Below are 13,993 nucleotides of genomic sequence, written 5' to 3' on the forward strand. Positions count from 1 at the left end.
AAGTCCTTATAGGAAAGTTAAACGTTACAGGCGCTCCCATTCGTATTTCAATCACTGGCTGGTCTCCTCATTTATAATGTCTCTGATGTAAACAGCAACTGTGCTGGTTGTATGTGTCACCATGCATATTACCATTCGGGAAGGGATATTGTTGCCAATATACAAATCAATCACTGCTAACTGGTTGAACCATAAGCCAAAACACATTACAAAACCATCAGAAACAAAAAGAAACGCTTAATGGTGTCAATGGGTTTTTTTCAGGTGGGATACGTTCAAAAACTACAGTTTGTATTAGCCTAAAGCTTAATATTATGCTCAGTTTAAGCCTGCTTACAGTAGTGTTTTATTCCTGCACATGTAGGTCTAATGAATGCCTAGGTCTGAAAAAGTACAAGCACTTTGGGGTGGATACTTGAGGACCAGCTGTTTGATTTTTTTTTTTTACTGCCAGCTGGCTAATGCAAAAGGAAGCCATACAGTTTACGTTATGCCACATCTGGATGTATTACCCTCTACATCAGTGGTACATTAGCACACACACACACATTTTCTAAGCTGCGTATCCTTCTGGGTCACAGGTGGGGGGGGGTGTCTGGAGCCTATACCAATGGTCTTTGGGCGGAAGGCAGGATACACCCTGGACAGGTCGCTAGTCCATCACAGGGCAGACACACAGACATATACATTCACACTCACAATCACACCTAGGGGCAATTTAGCATGTCCAGTTGGCCTGACTGCATGTCTTTGGACTGTGGGAGGAAAGCGGAGTATCAGTGGTACATTAGCGAATATCTTTATCTTTTCTGAATGCTGAATCATTAGCCGGGTTTCCATTCGAACATTTCACAAATGTTATTTACAAAATTTTGGCAGGAAAAAATGCAAATTAAATAATGTTTCGACCGATGACAGTTATGCAAAGAAACCTGACGTAGGCTACCATGATTAGGGGCTACATCAAAACAAGCATGAGAGATGGAGGAATTTAACTCAGTTTTTTCTTTAAGTAGAATTATCTCCACAACCATTTGCCATTTTTTTATGATTGTTAGCATCTCAGAGACACTGGTCAGGATAAGCAATGGCCCACCTAATAAAGACTGAAATGTGCGTGCCACCACGACAAAGTCCACCTTGCATTTGGGAACATAAACGCACCAGACAATTCTGGAAGTACATTATGCAGAGCCGGTTTTAAAAGAGCTATGGATTCAGCATTTCAGAATGTCGAAGGCAACCTTTGAAAAGCTATGCTCCATGATAGAATAGAATTCAGAACCATTAGCCAACTGTGTTTGCGCACAGAGGGATTAGCCATATATGCAGTGAAACACCCACATACATGCACATACGTGAACACACACACTAGGGGGCAGTGAGCACGCTTTCCCAGAGTGGTGGGCAGCCCTATCCATGGCACCCAGGGAGTAGTTGGGGGTTAGGTGCCTTGCTCAAGGGCACTTCAGTCACGTGCTGTCGGCTGAGGGGATTGAACCGGTGACCTTCTGGTCACAAGGCTGGTTCCTTAACCTCCAGCCCACGCCCCAGGAACTGCACCATCTGTAGGGCCAATTGTTTCTCACTTACAGCTTGCTATGTCATCGTTTATTCATAAAAATCTTTTCCATCACCCTTTTTCACATTTTGGCTTTTGTGTTACTCTTTTCGGCTTCGACGTAAAATTTCTTTTTGTGATATTTGGGTGTTTTTTCGAATTTCGGGCATTTCCATTTAGTTTTGCACATTTTCAAAATCCATGCGTGCAAAGGGGAGTTGGATCCTGCCGAGGAGTCGTAATTGGGCACGATACGATCAGAAGAGAAAGAAGCATGTCAACTTACAGGGTAGAGTAATATTACAGGTTTTTGTTCAAGGAGGTTGCAAACTTTCAAAGTTTGTTTAATGTGAGATTGACAAAGACTGACCAAACTTTGTGATGTGAGAGGAATATTTCTTTGCATGCTAGCCTAAAAGGGGACCAAGATTTGGTGATTTTGACATCCGGAAAAACTACAAAACTCTGTGAGACAATGATGACACAAATAAGGTTACAGTCTACGTTTCAATGTATTTAAAAAAACAAAAAAAAACAAAACCAAACAAAAAAAACACTGGCAGGAATGTACACTGCTGTCGGATTTTGTCCAGTCTCTTGCTCAGTCACTTTCTCTTTTTCTCTTCCTCACTTCCTCAGACATTTTGTTTGGTCTCTTCACAGCCTTGCCATGATGTCCATGCTGGGAATACCAGGCTGCTTCTTATAGTTAGCTGAAGAACCATAGTTGCTGCTGCATGATGTGGTGCTGTAAAGCGTTACACAGTTCTCAGAGGGGTCTCGTGCCCACCCCTACAAAGTTACATAGCGCTAAAGGAGGTGTTCTGGGCCTGGAGTGGCAATGACAGAGACACCATTGTCGCTATTATACGTCAGGGTACCATGAAAAGGACTTTGTTAGTTTTAAGGCAACATTGTAACATAATGATGCTTTATGACTGATGTATGTAAATGACCTCTGTTTTGATTGGCTGCCCTATATTGTGCCCTGTTCAAAAAGCAGTCTGGGTTGAAACACTCCTTAGAACTTCAGCATGAATGAGTGGAGCTAAACTGCTGTAGGTTGAACAGGTGGATCTTTGTGAATGTGATGGTTTTTGTGACACAAAAATAGTGAATTCGAAACAGGCTGTTTTTGCAGCTTAATTTGCATCTATGGATTGTATGAAATGGGAAACGAATGGAATGTTTAGAAATTTTTACAATTCTACAGTGTAGAAATGTAACGTTCCACTCGCATTCTGGTCTGCATCAAACAGCTGAACTGGTCTGGCAAAACACGTGGGTCTCGGTCCGCTTCCAACCAATGCTTAATTGTTATAAACAGGTGGGCTTTGTGGTGGAAAAGGTTGAGAACCACTGTCATATAGGCAACTAGTGGCCTCTAAAAGTAACCATTAAGCCAATTCCCATTAGAAAACAGGAAGGAATAAACCTTGTCATATGGAGGGGAAATAACGTGTGAAACGTGTCAGCATTCGCCGCTGCCGACTGGAGGCCATTCGCGCTTTAAAGTTGGTGCTGTTCGCTACTGCTTTCAGTGGAACACTTTTCATGTCCCCCCTCAAAATGTCTACAGTAGCGCTACAGACCATGACTACACTGCATAACCCCCTGGTGGAATGTGTGCATGTTTATTCGCCCACTTTTTTTGCTATTAAGCTGTTTCAACATCTTCAGCTAAGATGGCTAATTCAGCTTTTTTGGTGATGGTTATTTTCACACATCCATAATTTGATCATTGTGCTGACATTATCATACTGTGATAGCTGTGAAGGAGTTCTTCCAAGAAGAATTTATATCCTACATCAGGTTGGACTCCCACAATGCTTTGTGTTTGGTGTTCTCCTACAATTCTGGACACATCCTCGAATTTCAGTCTTGGCAATTATGACAAAGATGAAAGTGCCACACTTTTCCTCAGTGAGCTGAAGCAAAAATCTCCAGCCCAAAGTTCACTTAAAAGCCGCCCACCAGAAGCTGAAATGTTATAATCTTCCACCATTACAGCAATTTAAAACTACATCAGTTTGGCGAAGAAAACAGCGCACCTGGCAACCCTGACAGCAGACGCATGCTGTACCAAACACTCCACCGCATAACCAATGAAAGAAACTCTACATAAACACATCAGAGGTGCCTGTGTGCTCTGTTTATTTTACACAAAGAATTCTGTAGATCCTAAAACTCACATATGAATGGAAAGAAAATATTGATATGATATGTTACGATATCATATTGTCATATTATGTTACGATACGATAATTGATATGTGGTTGAAATAATGTCAGTTGTTGTTTCAACGTTGAAAAAACATTGAAAAAAACTTTAATGTTAAATGGATGTGAAAAAGCTTAGCAAAATACAACTAAATCATCTCTGAAACTTCGAATCAACATAATGACTTAAACATTCTGCCTTATAAATTTGATCATTGTTATTATTATTATTAGCTTTTTAAAATTTTGATCATTTCAAAAATCACTTCAAAAATCTAAATGTATATGTTAAAAATAGAAAACAACAGCACCAATAATAGTAACTAGAAAGTGAAGCTTGTGAAGAAACTTGGCTTGCCGCCCACTGTAACAGCATGAAAACTATGTTAACTGACAATCTGTACCCATATTGAGGCCCCCGAGTCCACCTGTATTGAGGCGGGCCAGGTGAGCGACCAATGTTCAACTGTAGGTATACATACCTAGATGCCACGTTGTCTGTTGTTCTCTATCTGAGGCGATACGCCTGCACGTCCACCATGTTGGAACGGTCATGAGTCCTCAGGATTCAATCGACCACAACGTCCTTATTACTCAACCGATTTTCACCAAATTTGTTTTGTTATAATCCTCAGACATACATTAATCTAGGGTTGCACGGGCGGCTCTCAGTAGCTTTTATTTCCTGAATAACGATTGTACTAATTAGCCGTCCACACCAGCACAAAAGTATTCGGTCCACACCCGACGTTAAAAAACGAGTTTTGCGTGAGCTCATAATCTCACACACATCAGCAAATCCATCTGTGTGTCATTCACTTCTAATGTTAATACACATAAAAGTAAAATAAACCCCCCAAAACACAGTAGGAAGGACGAAGCTATTCGCCAGCTTCTTGTTTGAGATTTCCTGTTCCACTTTAAATGGTGCAGCAGTCACTTTTTTGGTGCCTGAAGCAGCACCCTTTAAGGTAGAACAGGAAAATCGAACAAGGAGGTTCGTGTAAGAAGGTGCTAACGTTAATCTATATGATTATCTACACAGATTAAGGAATGGTTATAACTTACCTAGCTACAAAGTATTAACCATCATTGTAACTAAATAACTACTACATCATTAAGATGCCATGAATAGACCATTAAATGAAATAGCCTTAATATAAAAACAGAGGAAAAACAATCTGTGCCTGACTGACCACACGGCCACTCCTACACATAAACATCATACAAACTATACCCATCACAGAAACATGAGTGTGGATCCCTGTGTTCCCTCTGTTATATAGCCCTATCCCACTTGGATTGGAATATTCTTGAAATAATATAAGCTTGGACAGTATCTTTCTTAAACTGCTGCTCTGTAATGGTACTTAATGCAGTCCAGCAGTGATGTTGACCGCCTCAATATGGCGGCGCCATTGACGTGCCTGGCTGGACCCAACGCGGCATCCTAGCTATGTATATCTATGCGTTCAACTGAGCAGCAACAGCGTTTAGAGCTGCTTCTGGAAACTTCGGAAGGCTTCAAAACGCATTTGGTGAGGATTAGCTAGATTGGTGGACCAGATAACTTGCATTTCTGTAGAGTTCAGAACATTCCAGTGTGTGATATTTTATAAAAACTAATAGAAGTGGCTACCAAAGCTGCCAAAGTTCATAAATAATAAACTCATGCATATATATTTAGCGCAAGTTAGTTTCTTACTCACCAGTTTCTCATTTGAATTATCTGTTCCACCTTAAATGTTGCTGCAGTTAGACTGAGATGCCTCAAATGTAGAACAAACCACACACTTCTGTAGTTCGCCTACTACATTAATGAGTGCACTTCTAATGGTTTATGCGTTATTTTTGTATACTATTTAGTGTGCTAGTATGCGGTTTGGAACACGAAAATAATATCCCAGCGGGACATGTCAGCCTTTCAGATTATAGCTTTCTTTTGTCATCAGTACAACCATAAATCGAATGAAATCAAGTCAGTACACTCAAATGCTACACTAGGTGAACTCAAAGTTCACAACCAAAGGACAGTTGGTGGCCAAGGAGGCGTGCCTGGTGTCGCAGATGGAGAAACTCAGTGCTGACCTCAAGATAAAGGACTGGCAGTTGGACCAAGCCAGAAAGATGGAAGAAGCATCCAGAAAGAGAGCTAAAAGGCTGAAGGACAGAGAGATTTTTGAGGAAGAAAGAATGATGGAGGGAGGAGCCCAAAGAGCCATCAAAAAACTCTGGATGGAGAAGATGAGAAAAGCTGCTGAGTTGCTGGACAAAGAACATCTAGAAGCCCAGATGAAGAAGCGCATCCAGCAGCTCTTAGAGGCAAATGAGCAGCTACAGGAGCTCCTGATGAAACATGGAGAGATTGAGGAGATGAGACAGAAGTGGGAAGAAGAAAAGAAGAAGGAGGAGAAGATCTGGGAGATGTCAGAGGAGGTCAACATCCAGTACAAGGCCATGATGAAGCAGAAGATGGAGGAGCTGGAGTGCGAGCAGGAACTGATAAGAGATCCGGTAGCTGCGGTTAAGGAGAGTGACAGGATCCTATCAGTGGTTCCTCTGGTGGTCATTCAGAAACACAGGCTGAAGCAGGAGCTGCAGAAACACGTGAGCCGAATCCCGAGTGAGAACATGAGCAAGAAAGAAAGACGAGAATGGAAGAAGATCCAGAAAAAGAAGGCCAAAGAGCTCAAAAGACACAAGAGTGGAGAGCAGAGAGAAGATGAGCTTCTGGAAAAGACTTTGGTGTTGTAAAAGGTGAGAGTGAAGAGCAAGAACGTATGCTTTTCATCAAAAACATCAATAAACAACATCAATAAACACTTCCATTTGTCTATGTATGTTTGTTAAAGTTATAATAGGCCAACAATACTACACTATAAAACAACAAATAACTATAAACAGAAGAAACAGAATCCTAAAAAAACAGTAACATGTAATCTGGTCACTTATTCCTTTTTATTTATTTTCTTCCAATATTTATTTAATGTTTTTATGTGCAGAAGTTTTCGTTCGAAAGGAAAGCAACAAAACCTCACTTGGTCAGGGGCACACAAACCTTTGCATATGAGTGTATGTGTTCTGTTGTGTTTTGGGTTTGAGAGATTACAGGAATAGTCAGATGTAGGGCTGCAACGATTGAATAATTTGAGTAAAAAAAATCTAATAATTTTCAATCTAATATTATCTTTAATATTCAGATATTTTATAGCATAAAAAAGATGACTTTACTCACTGAGTAGAAAAATGTTTTAAATGTCAAAATCATTGGATCACATAATTTTTAAACACTTTAAACACTATTCTTGAAGGTTACTATTTTTCATTTTTTTTACAGTGGCCCTTAAATGCTGTTGTATAAAACATCTTGGAGCAAGACTTATTATGACAAACAAAGCACCATAAAACCCAGCGAGCATCGTGTGTGCACCATGCTCCCTGACTGGAAACAGCATCATGTCTCCAGCTCGGCTTTCAGAAAGTTTTAAAATGGAGGACGAAATCGAATGGAAAAAAAGTTCAGTTCAGTTTTTTCCTGGGAAAAAAGCATTAAATGTTTGTTTCATGATTTTGTTTTGGTCTAGCAAGACACTTTTTCAGTTTATCATTCATTATTCATCAGTTTACCAGTTTTCTACTACCTGTAATGTTCATAGCAACCTGCTAGCCTCTTAGCTAACCAGTTGCATTTGTCCCTTGACTTTACTTATATGCTTTAATGTTAACATTTGCCACTATACCTTCCTATACTACCTATGGAATATTTCTCATTATGAGATTGTTGTGAGCATTATAAGATTATTGAACTTATTTCTAGATTTCATACATGTTTCAAGTAATTTTCTATAAAGAAATGTTTATTCTATGGACAGATAATTTTGCTTATTTCAAGACACAATGCAGAAAATTGGCTTACTTAAGAAATTAGGCTTAAAACAAGCAACTAAATCTGCCAACAGAATAAGAGAACAAAAATGTCTGGAAATGAGTTCAATAATCTTATAATAATCTCAAAATACATAATAATAGATATATTGACGTTAAGAAAGTTATCACTTTGTACAGGGTTTTGTTAAACAGCAATGACATTTAGAATACATACTGCTATACATAATGTACACAAAGACAGAAAAAGGTACCACTGTCACAGGTGAACTTCTCCTTGCAGTTGACTGGCTCAATTTGGCATTTCTTAGCTGTATGACAGGGTCTTTCCTCCATCAGAGATTCACTACAGTCCTGTCCACCAAACTGAGCCGGCCTGAGGACAGACCTGATCCTGAACTGTTGGAGAGGTAAAATTAGAAAATTAACATAATTAATTTATTTTGAGAGAGAGAGAGAGAGAGAGAGAGAAACAGAGAGAGAGATGGAGAGAATGCATGGACAGTCAATATTACTCACCATTTTTTTGGCACAAGGTGAGCACTCTGACCACGGTCCAAAGTCAGTTAATTGGCAGTGTATGGGACACGCCTCTACAGCACATGCCCTGCTCTCATGTGTCTGACACAGACGGGCACAATTGTTCTTGATCCAGTGGTCATCATACCGTACACTTCTGCAAAATATTCAAAAGAAACGAATGGAGGGGAGAGCAGGGATGGTAGTAGCACCTTTTGTCTAAACCTCTAAAACTTGGCTCTTGTTTGTGCTTTACCTTTTAGACTTTTATATAAGATATTTGTCTGTTCTAATAACAAAAATAACAAAAATGTAGAATTCTACTGCTTACTAATCAAACAAGAAAATGTGTGTCCAATACAATAAGTATGGGGGGTAGGTTGTAACAACAGGTGCAGTGTAAAAGAATTTAAAGGATTTTTCTTAAATTCAAAGCAGAAAAGAAACAGAAAAAAACACTAATATTGAAATTATAAATGCACACCAAAATATTTTAAACACAACATGTTGTGTGTTAGTTTCAGAGAGAAGGAAGCTGCAGAGGATGTAGGTCAAGGTGAGCCTATTGTTCTTAATTCAGTCTCCCCACATTACACCGTGTTACAATTCAGCCCGTCATGACATTGCTAGACTTTTTTAGCATGTACAGTCGTATGGAACTCTTCAAACTTTGTGCTAACATTCAACAACAGGCTCCTCTAAGCAGCTGGCTGAGGATCTGAAAATGAAGCTAACTGATGCCTATAAAGTAGAGGAGGCTATGAAAAGAAATAAAGGTGCCTCCAGTTTGCAATTACCACTGCCCAAAATGCCATTAGGAAATGGCGCTTTAGGAGAACTGTGAAAGTCAGGGAGAGATCTGAAAAACCAAGAAAACTCTTAGATAGAGCTGTTCAAATTCAGAAAGACAAAGCAAAACCACCATAACACAGCAAAAGACCTACCGGAGGGTTTAGCTGACACAGGAGTGGTGATGCACCAATCCACTGTGCAGCATTGCTTGCTAAACATAATCTGCATGGAAAAGTCATCAGAAGGACGCCTTACTTTGTGACCGCTTAACAAAAGTCAACGTCTGAAGTATGCAAAACAACATCTAGATAAGCCAGAGGCATTTTGGAAATAAGTGTTCTGGACTGATGAAGTAAAAATGCAATTCTTTGGCCACAGTCACCAAAGGTATGTTTGGAGAAAAAAAAACAGCATTTGATGAAAAAGAACAGCTTGCCAACTGTTAAGCATGGGGTAGATCTATTATACTATGGAGTTGTGTTATGTACCAGTCAGAGGCAGAGATGGAGGAACATTAGATGGAAGAATTCAAATTCTGGAAGCAAATGTGTCAGTCAGTCAAGAAACTGAAGTTGAAAATAGGCAGTTTTCTACAACAGGGCAATAATCCATAACACACCTCAAAATTCACGATGAACTACTTCAAGAAATGCAAGCTTGAACCCTTGAACATCAATCTGTGGGTAGATCTATGCCGTACATGAAAGACCTAAGAGTATTGCAAATTTAGAAGTGTTTTGGAAGAAATAGTGGGTGAAAATTACTAAAACGAGATTAGAAAGATTCCAGGCCAGCTACAAAAAGCATTTGCAAGCTGTGATATCTTTCAGGGGGGAGTATTGACTCACTGATCTCTGACTGGTGAAACTAGGGGTGGTACAGACTACCCTATGTTACAAACCTCACTGCTCTCCTTTACTGTACACACATAATATTTTACTTAACGAGAATAAATACAATGGCAGTCTGCCAAAGTGATCAACATGACAACTATGTACAAGTATAATGCTCTCACCTTGTACGTTGTTGCGTCCCCTGCCCACAGGTTTTGGTGCAGTAGGACCATGAGCTCCATGGGTAGTGATCACAGAAGCAGCCTGAAGTGGCTGTTACTGAGGCCAAGATGAAGAGTAAGATGAGAAGGAAGCCAGCGTGATCCATAGGCAGGCAGTTTGCGCTGGGGCTAAAAACTCTGAAGAAGAGAAAAGCGTGTTTTCACTTTTATTCCACCATCTAACCACTCAGGTCTTTCTACAGTGTCACTCGCAGTAGCTCTTTTTGTTCTATTCTCAAGTAAGTAGGATTAACATGACAGGACAAATATTTCTGTCCTAGAATTTTAGTCCTTCTTCCTCTAAGACATCTAAGTTGTTTCTCCATAATAGGAGAGCAAAAGAACTAGGATAGATTAACTTAACTAATTCATGCTTATGTTCCGCTTGGGGTCCCTGAGACCCTAGAGCCTCTTTAAAAGCTCACAAAATATATTTACCATTTTTTAATATTGGTATTGAGTTCCAAACACCCTCTAGATAAATGTATACACAACTTCTGTTTCAGCTAGAATACATTATTAAAGGCAATAGATTTTCATATGTATTTAGTTTCTGTCTGGTGTTAGGGGTACAGCTGACTCTCTCTCACACACACACACACACACACTCATAGATACACAAACACATACACACACAATATACTTTTTCTAATCTGTAAAGAAATTTAAATATATGTTCATAATAAATCGTTATGGTAATTTACATATTTCTTCACCTTCCTGAAAGCCCAATTTGTTGTTAGAAAGAGGGTGAAAAACACACTTATTTCCAGTGTACTGAGTTAAATATTTGAAATTTAAAATTTGGTATATTTGGAGCAAAAATGGTTCATTTTACACACAATGTGATTTTATTTTGCCCTCACAACACTGGGGTCTCTGGGACCCCAAACAACAAGGTAGTGAAGTCAGTGTCAACAGAACACATGAGTTAAATTAACCTGAGTATGCATGACTGTTTCCTCACAGTCTACATTTGAGATTCTTCGCTAACTTTGTGAAATATCTCTGGATTCTGACTTCATTCCCCTTTTCAGGAAGTGAAATGTGAGCTCTATATTGGGGTATAAACTGGAGGACTGATTGTGTAGATCCAAAACATTCCACTATCTCCTGTGTATTAGGCTTAGATCTTAATTTTTTATCATCATCCAATCAATATAGAGAATGTCTGTAGATCTAACATTTACATCCAATTAATACATACAGTTAATATTCTTGCTGCTTGTTTTTTGTCATGCTTATAACAAGTTTGCATTTTTGTTTGTTTATTTTTTGTCAATATCAAATTAACTGTCAGTTGGAGATCAGCATTCGGTTAACGTCTGTTAACACACTGCCGTGACAGAATTCACCAAAGATGACATGTAAGATCCCTGTTAGAGGTCAGTCATTGTATTTATACATCATAAGGAGATAAAATACATCTGCAAGTAGTAAATATAGTTCTTTTTGTGGTGGATCTCTGACCCAGACACACTGGCAAAGTAGTACTTAGCATAAATAAGACTGATAAATTATATGGGAACGTTTGACCCTATAATCTAGTATTTCTGATGGAAAAGTAACATCTTACAATTTCAGCATCATAATCCACTTGAACTCTTCTGTAAATGAGAGTTACTAAGCTATGTAAGCTGTTGGTGGTTTCAGTAATAATGTTTTAGGGGTTTTTAGAAAAGTCAATGTCATGACATAGCATTAGACACATCATGTCAGAATTATAACATGAATAATCAAACAAAACCATGAAGAACACAGAATTATCTGCTTCCGCACATTAACCAGCACAGAAGGGCAACTATATAGCAGCACCGTGAAAACCACTGCTATCATAATAAGATTTATATATGTTTAATAAAGGTAACTTGATTTACTTAAATAATTACTAAACTTTCTACTACTATTATTATTAGTAGTAGTAGTAGTAGTAGTAGTAGTAGTAGTAGTAGTAGTAGTAATTGTATTATTATTTTTAGTAGTAGTAGTAGTAGTAGTAGTATCTGTATTATTACTTTTAGTAGTAGTAGTAGTAATAATAACTATGATTATTTTTGTAATTGTTATTAGCCGTACTAGTAGTCTGAGAGAAATAATGTCTATTGACAGAATGCAGATGATAAAATTTGGGGTTCCACGAGACACTGCAGGCTGGTTGATTAAAACGTTATGCCACCTAACATTAAGTAGTTTTATTTATTTATTTATTTATTTTTGCATACATATGTATCCTGCATCATAGACATTTGCATCCAGTGGTGGTCCAGCAAAACTGTCTAGCCTTGTTTCACAGCTCTAGTCATTTTCCCGTTCAGAATTGCAATTGTTTTCCTTGGTCTACTCGGTTCTTTCCCATTGTTCTGCTTACATACAGTCAAATGCAAAAGTCTACATATCTACTGTCAAGTTCCATGTTTTGTTGATTTTCTATGTAAAAATACATCAATACATCTTCTACAGGGAACAAACTTGAATATGGCATTAAACCACAAATTTTAGTGCACAACTTCAATGTATTCACCGAATTTAACATGTTGGAAAACATAAAACGTAAAATAATAACATATACATCAAATATAAAATGTTTCATAACTTGTTCACAAGCCACATTTCATATTTTATTGTTTCAAATATGTTCAATTCAGGAAAATAAACAGGAAATAAGCATGACAATGTGTAGAAGTGTGTTCTCTGTAGAGGAAGTAAACTTATTTTCACAAAATCAACAAAACATGAATGTTGACCAATATTTTCTCAAATGTCTAGTCACAGGTGCTGACTTAACTGCTGTCAGGATTTTATAAGTTGAGTAGTGTCTATTTATTATAAATGAATATACATTACACTCCCACTATGTCTGCTGTTTCTGCCGAATATCACTTTAAAAATTCAGCCCTGTTCTATATAGAACCATAAACATTTAAAAGAACCATGTGAGTGCTAAATGGTTCTTTTCATGGTCAAATGTATCTTTTCTATGAAAAAAAAACACTTGTAAATGGTTCTGTATAGCACCAGAAAGTGTTCTACTATTGTTAAGAGTCAAAGAACCCTTTTTGCTAAGAGTGTAGACAATCCAAGACAGCATCATATACTGCATAATAGTGATCATACATAATGATTTACTCACCATGCAGTGCCGGTCACAACACAACTCCTCTCAATCGTGGGCTCAGCAACCCCAGAGAAGAGATTTGTATATCCACTGTGTAAAACAGGCTTTCTATTCTTCCACATTAATAAATGAGTAATGTTGATGCAAACTTTTCCGTAGTTCTTTTTAATATGTCTCCCGATACAGAAGCCTCTGCTAAATGGCCTTATATATACTTTTTGTGGGAGAATTGTTTCTGTACTTAAACAATAACCAGAAGCAGGCTGGAGTTAAAGACTAATTTCACACCAGCTCAGTCACAGTCTCCCTCTTATTCAACTCCCTTGTATCTCTCTTCCCCCCTTCCATCAGGACGGCCCCCAGATTCCAGTAAATCCAACAGCTGGAAGACCTCCTGAAGTCTCTTTTCTGGCTGATCTCTGACATTTGACCCTCAGTTTGGGAAAGGAGTAATGAAGGGGGAGTACAGACCCTTGATAACAAAGTGTTCCCTGCAAATTTTTACTCTGGTAGGAGTCAACATTCTCCACATTCTTACATCTGTTCAAAGATTGCATGTATTGCTTTTAATTGGTTTAATTTTTTTAAAGCACTGAAGTTTGAAATTATGAAAATATCCAAACTGCAACACATGCCTAAGCAGACGTGTTTAAGACATACTTCAGTGCCAGTAAGAAGATAAATTTTAAACAGTGCCTGAATATATGAATAGTGACTGTTAGTAATATTGCATTTAAATCTCATGCTAATAACGTAAACATATTAAAGGGAGTTAACCGAGATCCGAGGAGTTCGATTCAAAATAAAAAAAGACACAGTAAGCTACATTAAATATTCTTCAAATTTTG

General features: G+C 38.3%; 1 protein-coding gene across 1 annotated transcript in view; it reads right to left on the bottom strand.

Moving 5' to 3' along the window:
- The window catches only part of c6 (complement component 6), a 30,864-nt gene that overhangs the window by 10,377 nt on the left and 6,494 nt on the right, over positions 1-13,993 (bottom strand). The window contains exons 7-9 of the mRNA XM_036588886.1: positions 9,992-10,168; positions 8,185-8,341; positions 7,920-8,064 (exon numbers count right to left, since the gene is read on the bottom strand). Of these exons, the coding sequence (XP_036444779.1) occupies positions 7,920-8,064; positions 8,185-8,341; positions 9,992-10,168 (479 nt within the window). The remainder of the gene's footprint in view (positions 1-7,919; positions 8,065-8,184; positions 8,342-9,991; positions 10,169-13,993) is intronic.

The sequence above is a fragment of the Colossoma macropomum genome, unplaced genomic scaffold (genome assembly GCF_904425465.1).
Source record: "Colossoma macropomum unplaced genomic scaffold, Colossoma_macropomum, whole genome shotgun sequence".
In the NCBI taxonomy this organism is placed as follows: Eukaryota; Metazoa; Chordata; class Actinopteri; order Characiformes; family Serrasalmidae; genus Colossoma; species Colossoma macropomum.